The sequence below is a fragment of the Rhinolophus ferrumequinum genome, chromosome X, assembly GCF_004115265.2.
Source record: "Rhinolophus ferrumequinum isolate MPI-CBG mRhiFer1 chromosome X, mRhiFer1_v1.p, whole genome shotgun sequence".
Lineage (NCBI taxonomy): Eukaryota > Metazoa > Chordata > Mammalia > Chiroptera > Rhinolophidae > Rhinolophus > Rhinolophus ferrumequinum.
In genome coordinates, this window is record NC_046284.1 from 25,697,074 (window position 1) to 25,718,061 (window position 20,988).

At 38.6% G+C, this 20,988-nt stretch overlaps 1 protein-coding gene across 3 annotated transcripts in view; it reads right to left on the bottom strand.

Moving 5' to 3' along the window:
* SLC25A14 (solute carrier family 25 member 14) overlaps window positions 1-13,769 on the bottom strand; it is a 32,637-nt gene extending 18,868 nt beyond the window's left edge. Inside the window, exons 1-5 of one of the 3 annotated variants that reach the window (XM_033107248.1) lie at window positions 13,560-13,768; window positions 13,192-13,401; window positions 8,246-8,339; window positions 5,627-5,774; window positions 1,053-1,147 (exon numbers count right to left, since the gene is read on the bottom strand). In XM_033107248.1, coding sequence (XP_032963139.1) covers window positions 1,053-1,147; window positions 5,627-5,774; window positions 8,246-8,339; window positions 13,192-13,266 — 412 coding nt within the window. In that variant the 5' untranslated portion in view covers window positions 13,267-13,401; window positions 13,560-13,768. Of the gene's footprint in view, window positions 1-1,052; window positions 1,148-5,626; window positions 5,775-8,245; window positions 8,340-13,191; window positions 13,402-13,559 lie in introns of all 3 variants that reach the window. The other 2 variants (XM_033107259.1, XM_033107267.1) reach the window with 2 other exon arrangements.
* Window positions 13,770-20,988: the final 7,219 nt, after the last annotated feature.

Sequence of the window (20,988 nt, forward strand, 5' to 3'; positions counted from 1 at the left end):
ATTATACAGGTTTCAAGTGTACATTTCTATATAACTACCAATACCACACATAAGTTCAGAATGCGGTATTTCCCCTTCAATCATTTCAACCATCTAAAGAAAATGATTTTTTAAGTCTTTTTTTTCTGGAGAATCATCAACTCTAAAATTTCAGTAACTGAATGTTAAAAGATAAACTCTTTGTCTATACCAAAAAATATCTAAATATTAATTTTGACTGACTTTGATATCTACTAGCCTCTATTTATTTACAGAAGGTTCCTGTAGACAAATGTGAAAAACTAGTCATTTGAAACCAAATCCTCTCAGCTAACCAAAACAAAACAAAAACCCACAGGGCATATTGTTTTAAAGTGAAAGTTCAATCTTCACCACACTTCCTCACCATGAAGAGCCCATGAATAGAAACTAGATAAATCCAAATGAAGAATCTGTGAAAGGAAACTACTTTAGGAAGAGAATTACTCAAAGAGGCTCCAGAAAAAAGTTGATTTAGGACAATAAAGCAATTCAAAGGACATTACAAACCAAAAAGCTCTCCAACAGTCCCCAACCATGCAACAGACCCAGGCCTGTGGTAAAATAACCATTTAGACAGCATCAGCCTGGAAATGTTGCAAGAGCAAATAGAGAGACACATGATAACACTGAATGTGGGTAAGGTGGCCATAAGTACATCAGAATCTAGAATATAATAGCCTAAAATCACTCCACCTAACAAAACTTATGAAAATCAGCAGACAGAGAAGTCCTTATAGTTGAAGTCCTCTTGATGAGAACAGCATTAATTTTCTGGACAAGCTTGTTCCCTGTGTGATGACCACACACTCTGTTTTTCTTTGATAGGAAAAGAGACAAACTAGAAGAGCAGGTCACTCTAATACATATATCATTTCTACAAAGATTAATCCCAAGTCATTACAAGCTCAGTTTGTCCTTGCAATAACCGTTACCCATTCTCACGCATCCTGTGATAGACACTTCTTACTAAGCATGATTTCAATATTCCCTTTGAGTATTACCCCAAAAGAAAATAAGGAGTCTATGCTGACCTTCTAAACGGTCTACAAATAACCTCTTCAAGCTTTGGTAAATGCCAATTTTAATGGTGCCATATGATGCCTGTCTTAGCAAGGCAGGAGCGATCCTGCCAAAAAAGAAATAAAAATGTCAGTTAAATTCGAAATGCACTTGCAAATTATAATAAAATATCTAGGCAGTCTACTCATTTTCATTACCTACCTCATTCCACCCAACAACAGCAGAATACACACTTTTTCAAGTACCAATTGAACATTCACTGAGATAGCATATTTGGGTCACAAAACTAACCTCAACAAATTTTTTAAAATTTAAATCTGTATATTGCTTTGGGTAATATGGCCATTTTAACTATGTTGATTCTTCCAATCCATGAACACGGAATGTCCTTCCATTTATTTGTGTCTTCTTCAATTTCTTTTAAAAATGTCTTACAGTTTTCAGTGTATAGGTCCTTCACATCCTTGGTTAAGTTTATTCCTAGGTATTTTATTCTTTTTGTTGCAATTGCAAAAGGACTTTTTTTTCTTTTTCTGAGATTTCATTGTTAGTATATATAGGCATACAATGGGTTTTTGTAGGTTGATTTTGTAGCCGGCAACCTTACTGTATTTATTTATTGCTTCTAATAGCTTTTTGGTGGAGTACAGGAGAGACTGTGGAGAAAATGGAACCCTCATACACTGTTGGTGGGAATGCAGATTGGTGTAGCCACTATGGAAGGCAGTGTGGAGGTTCCTCAATAAATTAAGAATAGAATCATCATGTGACCCAGCAATCCATCTCCTGGGTATCTACCCAAAAAATCTGAAAACATTTATTCGTAAAGATGTATGTGCTCCGATGTTCCTTGCAGCTTTATTTATGGTAGCCAAGACATGGAAACAACCAAAGCGTCCTTCAATAGATTATTGGACAAAGAAGATGTGGTATATATACACAATGGAATACTACTCTGCCATAATAAAAGGTGAAATACTGCCATTTGCAACAACATGGATGGATCTTGAGATTAGTATGCTGAGCGAAATAAGTCAGACAGAAAAAGTCGAGAACCATATGACTTCACTGATATGTGGGATATAAAACTGAAAACAACAAAGGAACAAGACAAACAAATAAAGAAACAAAAACTCATAGACAGACAATAGTTCAGTGGTTACCAGAGGATAAGGGGGTGGTGGTAGATGAGGATAAATGGGGGCAAATTTATGGTGATGGAAGGAGAACTAACTCTGTGTGGCGAACACACAATGTGATATATAGATGATATATTACAGAATTGTACACTTGAAACCTATGTAATTTTACTAACCATTGCCACCCTGATAAATGGCAATTAAATTAATTAATTAATTAATTAATTAAATCATATACGTATATTCTATGATCATAATGGAATTAAACTAGAAATCAATAAGGAAAATCCTCAAACACTTGGAAATTAAACAAAACACATCCAAACAATCCATGGATCACAGAAGTATCTAAAGAAACTTTAAAAATACATAGAACTGAAGTGAAATGAAAATTCAACCTATTAAAATCTGTGGGATGCAGCCAAAGCAGTGCTGTAAGGAAAATTTATAGCACAGAAATGCTTATATTAGAAAAGAGGAGAAGTCTCATATCAGTAATCTAAGTTTCTACCTCAAGAAACTAGAAAAAGAGCAAAATAAACCCAAAGTAAGCAGGAAAAAATAAATAAATAAATAAATAAATGGAAATAATAAAAGCATAAATTAATAAAATTGAAACAGGAAAATAGAGAAAAATTAATGAAACAAAAAGTCAGTTATTTTTGGAAAAAAAGTCAATAAACTTGATAAAGCTCTAGCAAGGCTAACACTAATAGAGAAGACATAAGTCACCAATATCAGGAATGAAATAAAGAATAACACTACAAATTCAGCAGCCATTAAAAGGATAATAGGGGAATAACATAAGCAACTTTATGCTTATAAATTCAACAACTTGGAAAAAAAGGACTAATTCCTTGAAACGCACAAACTACCAAAACTCAAGATGAAACAGATAATCTGAATAGTCTCATAACCATTAAAACTTTTAATTCGTAATTTAACAATTTCCAAAAAGGAAATATCCAGGCCCAAATAATTTCACTGGGGATTTGTACCAAACATGTAAAGAATTAACACCAATATTACACAATCTCTTCCAGAAAACAGAAGTGGGAATGCTCCCCAACTAATTTTTTGAGACTAGTATTGCCCTGACACCAAAAACAGCACAAAAGAGGGAAAAGTATAGGTCAGTATCACTCATGAACTTAGATGCAAAAATCCTTAACAAAATACTAGCAAATTGAATCCAGCAATGGAAAAATATGCATACACCCACCATTACACACATCAAAGAGATTTTTTTTTTATTGAAGCTTATTGGGGTGACAATTGTTAGTAAAGTTACGTTGGTTTCAGGTGTACAATTCTATAATACATCATCTATATATCACATTGTGTGTTCACCACCCAGAGTCAGTTCTACTTCCATCACCATATAACACTTTTTACCCTCATGAACCACCCCACTACCCCCCTAGCCCTCTAAACTATTGTCTGTGTCTATGAGTTTTTGTTTCTTCATTTCTTTGTCTTGTTCCATTGTTGTTTTCAATTTTATATACTACATATCAGTGAAAGCATATGGTTCTCAACTTTCTATCTGACTTATTTCGCTTAGCATTATAATCTCAAGACCCATCCATGTTGTCACAAATGGCTCTGTTTCATCTTTTATTATGACAGAAACATAGGTACTAAACTTATGGAAATTGGGGTCAAAGAGGAGTTTATGAATTTGACCCCAAAGACAAGGGAAGTAAAAACTAAAAGAAATGAATGGGACTATATCAAACTTAAGAAGCTTCTGCAGAGCAAAAGGAATCATCCACAAAATAAAGCAGCAACCAACCAAATGGGAGAAGATTTTTGCAAACAATGCTTCCGATAAGGGGCTAATATCCAAAATATGTAAGGAACTCATACAACTGAACAACAAAAAGACAAACAATCCAATTAAAAATGGGCAGAAGACCTGAACAGACTTTTCTCCAAAGAGGACATACAAATGGCCAAAAGACATATGAAAAGATGTTCAATATCACTAATCATCAGAGAAATGCAAATAAAAACCACAATGAGATATCACCTCACCCCAGTCAGAATGGCTATCATCAACAAGACAAATAATAACAAGTGTTGGAGAGGCTGTGGAGAAAAAGGAACCCTCATACACTGTTCGCGGGAATGCAGATTGGTGCAGCCGCTATGGAAGGCAGAGTGGAAATTCCTCAAAAAAATTAAGAATAGAATTACCATATGACCCAGCAATCCCTCTCTTGGGTATCTACCCAAAAAATCTGAAAACATTTATCGGTAAAGATATATGCGCTCCGATGTTCACTGCAGCCTAACTTACAGCGGCAAGACATGGAAACAACCAAAGTGTCCTTCGATAGATGACTGGACAAAGCGATTACTTTAAAACTCAACCTTACTTCCTAACAGCTGCAGACACATCTTTCATTCTTTCAAGAAGGAGGTACTAGAGCCAAGATTTCACCCTACTTAAGTTTTGCTTATAAACTAGAGACAGTCTCACTCATACATCCCTTGAGATTCTTCCAAATTGCAGAACTATACTTTAGTAGTTATAAATAGAAAGACAGCAGAAGCTCAGCTACCGTGTTTCCCTGAAAATAAGACCTAACCGGAAAATAAGCCCTAGCATGATTTTTCAGGATGACATCCCCTGGACACAAGCCCTAATGCGTCTTTTACAGCAAAACTTAATATAAGACCCAGTCTTATTTTCAGGGAAACACAGTAGTTAATGATCACAAATGATGACTAAATATGTGTATTTCTGACTGTATTGTTTGCTATCAGAAAAAAATAATCTTGTGATTATCCATGCTGATGAAAGAACCATTATGTATTATTTGATTTTTCTCTAAGAAAATTATCTTTGAAATTGTCTAACATAGGATAATAATAAAATTGATATCCATTCTCTGAGCAATAAGCTGGTACCCGAGACACAGGAGTGGCCTAGGAAATTGGCAGTAGACAAACTGGACAATAAACCACAAACTTATGACTAATCAAAAGTTGACAAAAAAACAACAAACAAACAAATGGATCTCCCTCTCTCTCATTCTGCATTTTATGTTTAAATATACAGAAGAGTATTTCTTTAAAGAGGAAAATTTTAAAAGAAGTCAGTACTTGGCAACTCAGGAAAATATCACAGAAATATATATATAGTGAACTGGTGCTGCTATTCAGTGACTATCAATGACTCTCAGAAAAATAGGAGAAAGCCAATGCTGCAATGAGATATCCATTTTAAAATGTATCACTTATAGTGGAACACACTTATAAATGAATACAAAATCCAAAGCTCAAGGCTTACAAGCAAGTGAAATATAAACTGGTACATCAGTATCAAATTACAAGTTGAAATGGTGAATATGAAGGGCACAAACTATCAGACAGCTGAAATACATGGCTTCTTTAAAAAGTATTTCTATTCATGATGTAAGGAAAGAATCCAGTCTTACCCTGAATATAGACCCAATACACCTTCTTCTTTATAGATTCTGAACAAGGCATGAAACATTCCTCGGTATTTTATCTCTTTGAAGCGGACATCAATGCTTTGGCCTTGAACTTGAAGTCGTGTTTTGGTTAGGTCCACAGGGAAAGTTCCTATGAAGGAAAAACTCATTTATAAGTTTTTCCAAGAAATCAGTGAAATGTTGGCTGAATTTATGCTAATTTTTAATTTATGATAATTATGCTAATCTTTAACTTATGATAATTTTTAAAACATAAGACAAACTTCTTTTTATAACTACAGACAGAAGATCGCTACTAGAATACCACTATCAGAGGACAAGAGCTATATGTGGTAAAGTGAAATGTACTACCGTATTTTACCTTGTATAATGTGCACTTTTTTTGCCCAAATATGTGAGGGAAAAATAAGGATGCACATTATACATGGGTAGTACTAATTCTGTATTTATACAAATGTTTTCAATTCTTTTATTTATGTTTATGAGTTAAAAGTGTAACTCTAGAAATCAATAACGATATCTGTATGCAAAATAATACCCTGCAGTATAATAATCGGTTTTATTGAACTTAAGACGAACTTGTAACAACAAAGAATTCTTGGCCTTCTATGATGTGTAAATACTGTACATTTGTTACCGGCACATAAAATTTCTTGTAACTTGTTTCTATTCTTGTGTTTTGCAATTATCTGTTACATAAAATATATTGTACCATGTTAAAAAATAAATGCTAAAATTCCTTCAGAATACAAAAAACACACCTAAATGTAAATAAATAAAAATTTGAATTAAACAATTAAAATGAAAGACTTTTTTCCTTGGAAGTGTGGGCCAAAAACGTTGGGTGTGCATTATACACGGGAACACATTATACACAGCAAAATATGGTATTCTATATATAGGCAGCAGGATTTGGTCCACAGTATAACTGAAACGGTGACATAATACAAAAATTTAAGATGGTCCTAATATACAAAATAATGTAAGTGCAAAATCATTTAAATGTTTAAATTTCATCTGTTACATACAATCTGGCATTTATTTCTGCCTCTTCCTTCTGCCTCCCCTCCCACCTCGCTTCCCCACTTCTCCCTCATAAAATCTCCCCAAATTTTCAAAGAAAATAGGAAAGCATGGAATTCCTGCTCCATATACTCTCATATACTATTACAAAGTTTTTTGTTGATTTTTTTTTCCTTTACCTGATTACAAGAAACAAACAGTTCCCTAATATTATCAACGATAATGGTAAAGTCCTACATGGCCTACTCATCCTAGTTGCTTAGGTAACTCAGGACTAATAGCAGAACAGTGCTTGGGGGGAAAATTTCTTTAACCAACCTTAGCTTTCTTTTGTTATGTCAACACATAGAAGTGGTAATTACATTGACAAAATATGTTTCAAGGAATATTTCAAGGTCTAAAACTAACAAGGTGATTATGTAGCTCTGCTCACTGATGACCCTGATATCACAACACTAGAACATACGAGGTTCGACAATTAAGTTTCCGAATTCATCCTAGAAAAAGTGCTACATACTTCATTGTTCAATATTACTATGGTCACCTTCAAAGTATTCCCCTTGGGAAGCTATGCACTGATGACAGCGCCTAGTCCACCCTTCAAAGCAATTCTGGAACTCTTTTTTCTGGAATGGCCATCAGAGCTGTCATCATATTAACCTAGATGTCTTGAATGTCATCAAAATGTCTTCCTTTCAATATTTCCTTTATCTTTGGATAAAGAAAGAAGTCACTGGGAGCCAGATCAGGTGAGTAGGGAAGGTGTTCCAATACATTTATTTGTTTACTGGCTAAGAACTCCCTTACAGACAGTGCTGTGTGAGTTGGTGCATTGTCGTGATGCAAGAGCCATGAATTGTTGGCGAAAAGTTCAGGTCGTCTAACTTTTGCACAGAGCCTTTACAGCACTTCCAAATAGTAAACTTGGTTAACTGTGTGTCCAGTTGGTACAAATTCATAATGAATCATCCCTCTGATATCAAAAAAGGTTAGCAACATCATTGCACCAAGTTTGCGAACTTAATTGTAAGACCTCGTATGTCCAAAAAGTCAACAAAGATTAGTGGATTCTAGTCACTTATTTAGTTTAGGAAAGAGAACATTTGGAAGATGAAAAAAATATGTAATCTAAAAATATTTCAAAATTAAAATAAAATAGAGAAAAATCTGTTTTGATCTTGTGAGTCAACTTTCTTCTAAAATGGGACAGATTTTGGACACTTATAAACTAATAAAGTTACAAACAACTTAGCATAAAGGAAAGACCATTAGTACAGGAATATAGCAGAAACCCCTATTTTATCTAACTCCCTCTATATTTTCATGTACATTAAGCCTAGCAAATTAATAAATCATTAAACTATCAAAAAACATCCTAAGTTTGACTTTTCTTAACTTCACTTTCCATACCATTAGTACTTTCTCAGTAAATATTACTTGATGGCTTTGAGACAATAGTTTTTAAAACAAATAGGGCATTTATTTTTACCTTTTCTCTAGTTTCCACCAAAAATAACTGTCACCATAAGCTACCATCAATACCATCAGAAGCAGGTTTGTCAGTTTTCACATTCTTACCAAACTCAGCAACGATAGAGGCAAGGCCGCCATATACAAAGGGTTTCCAATTCAGACCAGACATCTCATGGCTTACAGTGGCACTTTTCTGGTGCTAAAAATAAACATAAATCAGAACAAGGCACAAGAGTAAGGAGCATTTGTTAGTGTCTGATCACATAATTTATGTCAACAAAAATGGCAAATAAAACAGACACAGAGAAAAAGCCCTATCAAGTGGAATGACACAAAATGGGGGATCCTGTTTTATGCAATGGAGGATTATGAATGTGTTCTTTACTGCCATTCTGTAGGGGTAAGCATGTGATTCACTCAAAGACCAACTTGAGCCCTTCATTCTCTCTAGTTTCTTTAATGTTATCCCCATTCCCACCCAAAGAAGAGGTATCAATCCATCCAGCACACCCAATTTAGACACTCAACTAGACAATTACAAGTGAAGGAACCTGGAATTCAAATTATATAGGCTGAGGCATCTCATAAAAGCAGTTCATGGTATTCAGTCAGCTTGACTCAGGTGCAAAGCACAGGCTAACACCACTACTCGCTCATGTTCTTAGCCCTCTCATCTCTCCACTAAACTTTAAGGTTTTAGCTCGTCTAGCTACTTCAAGCATACACAACTTCCCCCAGTAGGCCCAGGCTGAGCTAAGCACCCTTTCACTTTCCTTCTGGTTCCCAGAGGAATGAGCAATATGAATGATGTCTCTTTTTTCTGTGACATTTAAAAACCATACATCCAGTGCATTTCCTTTACCCTGGCCTTTTGAAACACATATATGCAAACACTGTTTGTCTTTGAAGTTCAGATTCTTTATCTGTATTCTACCCTCCACCTCCCTTTCCTCATTTCTCATCCCACTCCCATTAGACCTGTCATCTTCAATCTTTACAGCTTTTTTTCCCTGCCACTCTCAGCTATTTACCTTTTGGATTTTTTCCCCCACAGCTCTTCCCTTAAGATCAATGGTTTACAAATTTTAATGTGCAACAGAATCATCTAGAAGGTGGGTTAAAACATAGATTGCTGGGTCTCACCCTCAGAGTTTCTGATTGGTAATCTGGATCTGGCCTGAGAATTTGCAAGTTTCCAAATAATGCTGATGCTTCTACACTTTAAGAACTACTGCTCTAAGCATCACCTACTAAATCCTGGTCCAGCTGGAAATAATCTCTTTTCTTAGGATAAATGCTCACATTTCTTTTAAGTATTCCTTTTTCAGAGCTTCACAGAATGTATATTATTGATTTTCAAAAGGAACTTCAATGTAGTTTATGGTCAGGAATGAAGAGTCTGAAGTCAGACCGCCTAGGTTCAAATCCTGACATCAGTTATACATTCTGTAACCTTGGGCAAGTTACTTAACTACTCTATGCCTGGGTTTTCTGAACTGTAAAATAGGAATAATAAAAAATACTATATTACAGGGTTGTTCTGAAAATTAAATAATACATGTAAAACTCCTAGAAAAGTACTTGGCACCTAGTTAAACAATTATTAGCTATTATCATTACATTTTGAAAAGTACTCAAACATACATTTTAACAGACATTACTTGCTGCCCACCTCCCCCCTTGCCCAATCTGGGGTTAGCACCACTGAGTCACAGTCTCTTTTTAGGGGAGACAAGGTTTTGCTTTGTTTCCACTTAAGGAATTCTCTGTAACTAAGCACAGACTAACAGTTTTCCAGAGAGGATAGCAAACTACAGACAAATGTTTTAGTCAGAGGTCACAAAAACAATTACAGAAATTTCCTTTCAAGCATAATGTGATCATCTAGTTTATCTAACATACAGAATCTTGAATAGGTAGCTCTTTTGGAGGAAAGCTGTTGAAAGGAATTCTAAATAGCAAAGTAGGGATAGGCACTTCACATAACTGCACCTTAAAATAAGAGTCTTGAGTTCTAAATGTTATCAATATTTTCAGCTATGCTCACATTTTAATATTGCAGTTGATAGCAAAACATGACACATAAAGTGAGAGGGTAGGCATGGAAAAGCAAGGACCATGGTACATACCCTCTGAATTTGTGGGGGGAAAATGCTCTTTCCATTGACCAATTTAGAGATTCCCCAAAACAATCAAACATTTCAAATGGCTGTTATGCTTCTCTCCAAAGCTTTCTCTTACAACTTCTTTCAACTCTTCTCATTACAGAGAAAGCCTCTAGCAGAATTTTACTACCTCCTACCCAGCCTTTTAATAGGAAGATGTGCTCAATGTTCAGGGAGCAATAATAAATCAGGTAAAGGCGGGGGGTAGAGCCATAGCAGGAAGCAGAAAGACCAGTCACTGAATCTTAAATCAGATAGCCCAGTGGTTCCTTGATGAAGTTTTCAAAATTCTGAGGTGAAATGAACAAAATAAGGGCACCGAGTGCCTTTTTTCACCCAAATATATTTAATTTAAAGGACTATTAGGAAATCATGTTCTTCCAACTCCTGGAACATTTTTCTTATCACCTTTCTTGTATGAAATGATAATAGTAGTAGCTTATTTTGTTTAGTGTCTCTACTTGGCAAAATAAGACTGGCTACCCTAATTTGTGCCTCCTCTCCACTCTCTTATTTAAATTTTATTGGTCCATGAAATCCAAAAGTCTGGAAACCACTGGCCAAATTCAACACTGTTAACACTGCCACCTCCCCACACACATCTATCTGATAGTGAAATCCCTTTCCCTCCAATGCTAAGAAAGAATCTTGTTATGAAGAAGTCGTGATTAGGTCTGATTAGGTCTGATTTTAGACATTCCTTCCTCCTACTGAGCCAAAAATATGACTTTCTGAGGTTTTCACCCATTTTTTGGAGGTAATATTGAACAAATTTACTCTTTTTCCCTAGGAGAGTCCTTCAAATATTTAAAGACATATCTTACATCTTATCTCTCTCAGGCTAAATAACCACAATCACTTTCATCATTCTTATATTTCAATTATTACAGTTGAAAATTGCAGTCACTTTTGTGGGGGCTACATAACACTACTGAATCATTAAAATGTCAGCTAAAATCTCCAAGTCTTTTACATAAAGGCTGTACACATGCACGCATATTATGTCATACCTATTCTACAGTTGTGCAATGTTTTCTGAACCTTCATTTATCCCTTCTACATCTTAATCTCAGGCGTACAAATAATGACTACAATGAGGTTTATCTTCTAGTTGCCCCCATGTTATTTTCTCTCTTAACTAGGTATGATCCCTGAAGGCAGACACCACGTCTCACAGTCCTTTTTATAAACCTAAAATAGCTTCCACAGAATTGGGTACACGTCCATTAAATACGTGATTGGTTCCAGTGTGATGTCCTTTATTTATGTATGCAGCCTGTATGTAAAAGATTACGGGAGAAATGAGAGTTAACTTGCTGGACCTGACCAATACTATATGCTCTGTACACAACACTTTGCTGATCCTCAGAGATTCTCTGTCTACTAATTCTCTTCCCTCACTTTTGTTGCAGAGAATTACTTGTGTAAAATACCCCAAGCACTCTAAAAATGATTTTGACTTGTGGGAGCTATCCCCAGATATGGGTAAAAGGAAAGAAGTCACACCTGAGTTAAAATAGAAATATAGTACCTTAAATATTTTTATTGTATAAAGAAGCCAATGTAAAATGTCTTCAAACTGCAGACATGTATTCTGAAGTCTAAGGAAAATTTGATAGCCTAAAGAGTTAGAAGAATGTCTTAGAATACAAGTTACATAGCCCTACACTATTCCAAATATCTGACCAGAAAAATCTAGGTGTCTTTCTTGCTTTTTCCTTTAAAAAAGAGTAGGCATTAGAGATTCTCAGATTCAGGAGATAATAATGGAGAGTCAAGCAAATATTTATGGAAGGTATATTAAATGCCCAAACCCATCATGTGCTATGGTCTAAACATCATGTTTAAAAATAATAATAAAATAAAACAGAACAAACGTTCTAACACTATGACAATATTTATCATTCAACTTATCTTTCCTGGATAATCAAGGAGACTAAGGTGGGGATAAAAGTTCTATAAAATACAGTACTTGCCTTTCAAGAGCTCATAATCTGGTGGAAGAAATCAGAGTAGTTCATTAGAGAAAAATTAAGTGCTAAACTATATAATACATACTATAAGGAGAAACATGGAAAATGAGAAAATCAGCATGGGCTTGAATAATTTGGAAAGGTTCATGAAGGTGAGAGAATTTAAAATGGGCATTGACAGAGGGCAAGTAGAATCTGGATAGGTGTAGGGAAAGAGAAAAGGCAGGAGGAGGAAAACAGGATGAACAGAGACACAAATATGGGGAAAAGCACAGCATGTGGAGGTAGGCATCAGTATGGTTTGTTCTGAGAAGAGTGCAACCTAACTGGAACAGAAAATTCCCTTATCTGATTGAAACAATATCAGTCAAGATGTATAAGGACAGTTCACGCTGAAAGGCTTGAAACCAAAGTATGTATGGTGGGGTGTAAGGGATTACTGTAAGTTTCTGAACAGGGAACTGACTTGAGGATATCCATATTTTAGTTAGCCTACCAGGGCTGCAGCAAGCAGTGATTACAAATGAAAGAGAAAGGGAAACTAGCTTAGGATAGTGTGAAGTTAAGCAGACAGATGTTTGTTGGCAGTGAGGTTAGAGATACACTCCTAAAATGGAGACACAAAGGAACTTGATGTAGGGAATGAAGGCGAAGGAAGAGTTCATAATAACTCTAAGCATCCCTAGCCTGGAAAAAACAAGAAAACACTGACAGAAAACTACAAATATCCTAGCTGTTACTTTGAGAAACTACCTCGTGTTCATAAAGGCTGTCATCTCAATTAGTTAGCTGAACTGCATTTTAATAGATGCCTTTAATGCCGTGACCTCAAGGAGTGGCAGGGGCTAGAAATTCAAGGGGAGCATCTTTCAACAGCATCCCTCACACTAATACAATGGAGGTGTTTGCTTACTCCGCTTACAATCACGGCCGCCGTTGCAAACTTCACCCTTAGAAAAATTAGGATTATTCCGGGAAAGATACCCATTCACCCTCTGGGTAGCAGGATCTTGCCAGTTCCTCAGCTGTCAGAGCGAGTTCGTGGAGAGAAGGGAGGCGCCTGAAGGAGGCGGCCTCCCAGGGGGATCGAGGAAGCAGGGTTCAATCGAAGAAGTAAAACCACCTATGCCAGAAGAGTGAAAGACAAGGAAGGGACTCGGCTGAGGGGAGAGAGAGAGACCAAAGGACCGTTAAGCCCCTCCCAGGCCGGGAACCGGGCCAGCCCGGCCCCGCGCGGCCCAGCCCCGCTCCCCAGACTGGAAGTTAGGAGCTCCCCCTCACCTGCTCGGGCCCATCGGACGACTGGGAAGCCGAGGCTCCCACAATCGGAAAAGCCACCGCATCGCCAACCCGGAAGCATTGAAGTCAACGGAAGTAACCACGTTGTTGCCTCAGCAACGGTGGCGCAGGCATCCCAACTCCGCCTCCTCCAAGCCTTAAAAAGAAGGCGCGAAATAGAAGGCGGAAACGATTCGGGTCTTAACAGAGGAGTCGGGCAGGCGGCACGCTTAGAGGCCCAAAGGAGCAACCTTACTTTCAGAAGGGAGGTGTCAGGAGAGGAAGGCATGAGAACTTGGCAGCTTCTGCAGTTAACATGCTTGCCAGTGGGAGCAAAGATGTCTCCCCGTCACCGCGTTACTACTCACCACGCGCGAACTAGGCCAGGAAAGGAGGGGCGGGCTAAGCGGAGAGGCGCCTGCGAAGCCACGGGGACGCGAGGGGCGGGGCGCCAGCGCGCAGAATGACAAAAAGGAGGGAAAGTGAGTGGGCAGGGCAAAGGGCTTAAAACAAAAGTGGGAAAATGAGAGAAAGGGGATGAGCAGTGTTTAGTAAGATGCTTGAGCTCGGAAAGGAAAATCAAGTAAGCAAAGAAACCTCAGCACCTACTGGGCGCCAGGCGTTATGGACTGAAGAATTAGACTCAGGCCCTATACACAAAGCACACAGTTGAGAAACAGCAAGTTGGAAACAGAAAAGGGGACCATAAAAAGTTAAAGACAAGGAATCTGAAGAGTAGAAACGCTAACAGAGGAGTTCTGAATTAATCTGCAACTCACAATCAGCCAGAAAATAACGAGAGCCTGCTGACCTCCTCTGGTTTTAGTCCCCCAGGAGTAGAAGGAATAACTGCAAAGCACCCTGAGTGATTCCGTTTACCCATTGTGTTACATCTGATTTTAAGCCTCTCGCGTGAATGTTCCATAATCACGGGAGACTATGCAATAAGAGGGTTTATGTGTTGAATGTAACAGTTAAGTCAGAGCAACACACGTGGCCCTAAATGATTATTTGTTGATTGAATGCATTCAGAATACCTTTGTTCCGAAAGAATCTTTCTTATTTCAGTTCACATCTTGGGTTTTCTCCCACCTTTAAAAATTTTCTAAAGGCAGCACACATAATAATGTCAGCTGACATTACAGAATGCTTACTGAAGATGATGCCAAGAGCTTCATGCGCATTGAACTCCTCTATGAGACAGGAACCGTTGTTTTCCCCTTTTTGATAGATGAGAAAACTGATGACATAAGAAATTAAGAGAGTACCTTTGTAAGTGGCAGATTCAAATTCCAGTCTGAATTCAGAGACAAGCCTCTTAACCACTATGCTATACTGCTCTCAACTTTAATAAAACTCTTGTTACCTTGTGGGGACAGAGTCCCAGAGAACAGTTTCCAGGCTCAGCCTCACGTGGAAAGGATCTGGCTCAGTTATTAGATGGCCATCAGCTGTAATCAGGTGGCCATCTGCTGTGGGTGGCCATCAGCTGTTACCAGTTAGCCATTAGCCACTAATATAACTGCTGTGGCTGCACTGGGGGGTCGGTTGATAGGTTGGTTGGCAGAGAAGCGGACGGCAGATTGCGGCTCCTGCTTCCTGTATCTACAAACCAGCCGCCAGCGAGAGTATAGTGGTGTGAACCCCCTATCCATAGCTCCGTTGGTGTTCCTTTTTGGCCTCACCATATCCTGCAATCTTGTGCGGGGAGCGGGAGCTGAGTCCCCGCATGACACACCTTCAGAAACTTACTTATTAAAAATAGAGATAAGAAACATGCATGAGCATTCCAAAATGTGAATTCCCTTCAATTTACATCTCAGCAAAGCACTCCCTTCCAGCCAGACAAAGGAGGTTGTAACTTAGAGTCCTTATTTGGAAGGACTATACTCTCTCCAATGACATGAATTGTATGTGCACCTGTGGCCTGGGCTTGTTCCTCACATCCAGGTGTCTGAACCTTGTAGAATTATGGCCCTCCCTGTGAGCAAATCACTATCTTAGCTTTTCTACAAGATCGCACTTTTGCTTCCTCAGCCACTGCCATCACCAGCTAATCCCACAGACCACCTAACTAAACTTTCATAAAAGGAGCTTTGTTTTCAAATGACTTATTTTAAATGTTCTAGAAGAATTTTAAAAGAGCATTTGTAGAAACAACATTATAAACACATACCACACTTTTAACACATTGGCAGTTTGATTGCTAAGTTTGTTCTCAACATTTTTCTAAAATTACATGAAAAAAATCTAATCCTCATTCTCAAAGGTGGCCATTTTCCCTCTTAATCACCTTCTATTTGTAGTCTCTACCACACAGACCAGTATTTGATGATACTCTGTCTTGTATGGTTGAATTCTGATCTCTTTATGAGATAACCTATTCAAGAGGATAGAATCCTGGAATCTTCATGTTGGAAGATTTAGAAGTCCCTTCTATAATATGCATTATAGACAGTTGTTCAATCTCTGCTAGAATACCTCCAGTGCATGTATCACAAGTCAGCTCATTTCACTATTGGATAACTCTGTTAGAAAATTCTCATTTATATTGAGCCAAAATATGCCTTCCTCTTTCTACTCTCCCAAGAGAAATACCTGGTCTTACAAAATGAAAAGGGCATTCTATTTGAAGCCAGAAAACCTTTTTTTATTAATTGAGGTGAAGTTCACATCACTAATACAGTATTATGTCATTTATATCTCAGTAAAACTGGGGGGGGGACAACAAACAAAAAAATTAATATGAAATTGAAAACATTTTTATTTTCATTAAAAGACACTATTAAGAGAATGAAAAGGCAAGCCCCAGACAGGGAGAAGAGATTTTTAATCCATGTATCCTACAAAATCGCATATCCAATATAAATAAAGAACTCCTAAACTCAGCAATAAAAAGACAGGCAACTCAATTTTTTTTTTAATGGGAAAAATACTTGAATGTCATAAAAGAGTATATCCAAATGATTAATAAGCATATGAAAAAGTGTGCAACGTTATCAATCATCTGGAAAATTCAACTTATAATACACACTCACCAGCATGGCCAAAGTTAAAAGGATTAACAATACAAGGGGACTGGTGGAAAGCATCTCAAATTCTGAAGCACTGGTAGTGGGAGGATGTATTAGTTTTCTATTGCTATATAAAAAGCATTGCTACAAGTTTAGCAGCTTAAAATGTACTGCCTCCCAGTTTCTGCAGGGTAGAAATCCAGGTATGATTTAACCAGGTCCTGGGCTCTGGGTCTCAGAAGGCTGCACTCAAGGTGTTGGCCAGACTGTGTTTTTATCTCAAAACTTGACTGGGAAAGAATGCCCTTCCAGGCTCATTCAGGCTGCTGCAGAATCCACTTCCTTGCAGCTGTAACATCCAGGGCTTCAGTTTCTTGCTGGATGTTGGCCAGAGACCACCCTCACCTCCTTTGGGTCTCCCGAGTTTCCTGCAACATGGCCCTCTCCATAGGCAGTTCACAATGTGGCCACTTGTTTCTTCCAGGCCAGCAGGAGAACAAGAGCCTCAGATGTGGTTTTATCAGCACAGAATATAGTGGAACTATTATTTTCTGTGATGAAGACTATACCTATTTTTCAAAATTACAAATAACTTCTTTTTCTGATTATAAAAAAGTACAGTCATAAAACATTTAAGCTATACACAAAAGTGGAAAGAAGATAAAAATTACCCTAAATCTTAACATCCAAAGACTACTACTCTTAACAGTGTGAAGAGCCTCCTTCTAGTTCTCTCTCAATGCATACATGCATGCTTATACTATCATTCTTGTGATGTCCATGTTCCAGTAACATGCTCCTGCAGGGTAGCCCCGGATGCTAAAGTCAGTGCGCTTAGTACCCCTAATTTATGGTTATCCTACATTTCCCATATTTTAAAAGTTATTCATCTTTATGGAGGGAAAAGAAAAATACAAAAAAACATAAGATAAAATACAAAAGAAGTAAAAATAAAACGTAAACATCACCTCCACTATTTAGTACCACCAATAACATTTCTATGTGCTTCCTTCCAGTCTTTCTTTCTCATATAACTAGATATATGCCGCATAAACCTTGCCTTACCTCCTGCCTCCTTGCAGACCACACTCCTTCACTCACTCCCCCTTGATGATCCTGGAGAGCCAACATCTCCCTCCATTTATCCTTCCTATTAGCTTCATGTTTTTCCCAGGTTACCAAAACAAGAAAATCCTCTTCTAACCCTGTGTCACCTAAATACGGCCTAATTACCTTCCATTCATAGCCATTTAAAAATTTTTAACAATATTTTGCTTAACCCAATAGATCCAAAATAATACCATTTCAGAATGTAATCAATATAAAAGTATTAATGAGATATTTTGCAGTTTATTTTTATACTATTTTTTAAAATTTTACACTCACAACCCATCTCAGTTCAGACTAGCCACACTTCAAATGTTAATATCCACATGTGGTGAGCTCGCCACCACACTAGACAGCAGAGAGCTAACTCATTGTGCCATCTGATGGATTATCCCATCTCTTGATAGACATTTAAGTTATTTCCACCTTTTGGCTATTGTGAATAATGCTATTATGAACACTAGTGTACAAGAGTCTGAGTCTTTGCTTTGAATTCTTTGTGGTATACACCTAGGAATGGAATACTGGATCATATGGTAATTCAATATTTATCTTTTTTAAGGACCCACCAAACTGTTTTGCACAGCAACTGCACCACTTTATCATAACCTTTTAAAAAATATGTCAGTTATTGTGGCTATTTTTCTGATAAGAAAATATTAAAACCATGCTCTTTTAAGAAAACTGGATATAGAGGCAAAGACTTAAAAAAAATCTGTAATCCCATTATCCAGTGAAACTCTTCACATTTTGATATACGTTCTTCCAGGATTACTTTTTATGACAGTTGTTGTTTTTTTGTTGTTGTTGTTTATTGTTTTAATTTTGTATTTTCAAATAGCTTTAGACTTATAGAAAAGTTGCAAATGTACAACAAAGATTTCCCGGTCAACCTTCATCCACTTTCCCTAATGTCAACATCTTATGTAACCACAGCGTATTTATGAAAACAACATTAGTGTAATACTATTAACTAAACAATAGACCTGATTTGAATTTTGCCTTTGTTTTTGTTTTTTTTGTTTTTGTTTTTTTTGATATTTTATTTTTATTTTTTATTTATTTTTTTATATTTTATTTTATTTTTTATTAGTTTCAGGTGCACAAGACAAAGTAATACTTAGACGTTTATCATTTATATCCCTCACACTGTGTGAACCCCCCTCCCACCATCCACTATCCCTCTGACATCGCACAGAGCCATTACATTTCCACTGTCTCTATTCCTAATGCTACACTCTGCTTCTTGTAACTATATATATACATACATATATATGTACATATATATGTATGTATATGTATAATTATAGTTGGCATTCATTATTGTTCAGCTTCAGGTGTACAGTGCAGTGATCAGGCATCTACATCATCCCTGAGGTGGTCTCCCAAATGGGACACGTGTCCATCGGACACCCTACGAAATCTTTACAACATTATTGATTACGTTCCCCAAATTAATTTTCAAGACCCCGTGGCCATCTGACAGTTGTTTCTTAAAAAAAAAAATTTTGTTTGTTACCATGAAATTCTAAACATACTTTTGAAGGAATAATATTTTAGAAATATACTTACCTTAAAAATATACCATTTTTCAAATAATATGCAGCCATCAGAAATTATGTTTATGAGAACTATGCAATTATACTATTAATAATAATAAACTCCACTTTCTGTTGACTGCCTACTATATTACAGAAACTTCTCACATGCTGACTCCTATCCTTAAAACAGCCCTGTGTAGGCTTTACCATTGGATGGGCTAGGTTTTGCCACCTATGTGATCTTGAATAAGTACCCAACCTCCCTGTCCCTATGTTTTCTAGCCTGTGAAAACAAAGTTCCTACTAACACCTACTTCTGGAGTTATTTAGCTTTCAAATGAGATGATCCAAATAAGGTGCTTGTAACAGAGCCTAGCATACTGTAAGCATTCAACAAATGTCTTGCCACCAAATCAATTCTGGGTGCCCTCAAAATTTGAAAATGAATAGTAAAGGAGTGACGTCATAGGAATGGCGGCAGCAGGGCGCACTTTCTGAGTTCTCCTCCGGATCTTGTTGCAAACGGGAACTATAACCCATCAAAGAAATTTTCGCTCACCACACAATATAGTGGGGAGATTCGTGGATTACTTGAAGCTAAGAAATTCTTGAAGGTACGCTAACTGGACGGAGCAAGGAAAGGAAAAAAAGGAGCGGCGTGAGAGCGCCCGGCCGGCAGCGGCGGGAGAGCCCAGCCCCCAACGGAGCCTCAGCTGGCGGGGCGAAAACCGAAAACCACTGAGCCGGGCACGCACGGGATCCCAGGCGGAGCGGAGAGCGCAGAGACCGGGGGTAGGCTCTTTCCCTGCGTCCCACGGCTGATTTCTCCCGCCGGGAAGGCGGCGTGCCCTGTGGCGGATGGGGGGCGCAGTCTCCATACCTGGGCCCCTCCCCCCCGCCCTGCTCTCCCAATCCTACCCCGCCCTTCCAGAGACTGGGACTGGAAACCGCGGTGGAGCCCTGCTGTGCCGGGCACGCACGGGAGCCCAAGGCGGAGCGGAGAGCGCAGAGACCAGGGGTGGGCTCTTTCCCTGCTCCCACGGCTGATTTCTCCCGCCGGGAAGGCGGCGCGCCCTGCGGCGGACGGGGGGCGCAGTCTCCATACCTAGGCCCCTCCCCCGCCCCGCTCTTCCAATCTTACCCCGCCCTTCCAGAGACTTAAATCCGCTTCTGAACCGAGGACTGGTATCTGAGGCTCAGGCTTTGGGATGCCTGACGGGCAGCCCTGACCCAGGCAGACTGGGTAGTGTGCGTGATTGTGGCTGCGCTAGGAGAGAAGAGACGCCTCCACCCCCAGCCACCACCTTTTCTGGCCTGCGGGAAGAGGGCGACGCACGGCTGGGCTGGGAGAGTGAAGACCCCTCCATCCCCAGCCCCCACCCTTCCTGGCTTGCCTAGGGCGGGGCGGGTGCAGCTGCCGAGACACACCCGGAGATCAGCAGTGAGGCAGGTGCAGCTCTGGGCTTTCAGCAGATCAGAAATCTCCCGCCCGCACTCACACACACACACTGAAGAGGTGCCTTAAGACTCAAGAGTTTTGGTCACGTATCTGGTGGTGCCACTCTCAGTGTGCATTGGTGCAGGCAAGGGCAGAAACTGCACTGACATTGTAAAAACTATCATCCAGACTCCTCAGGCCCACGCTTTTAAGTCTGCAGTCCCAAAGTCTCTCTGGGCACCAGGTGACCGGCTCTGCCTGCGCAATAAGCAGGGGGCTCCTTGGTACAGCAGAGAACAACCTGGACATTGCTTGGTGGGCTTAGGTCGAGA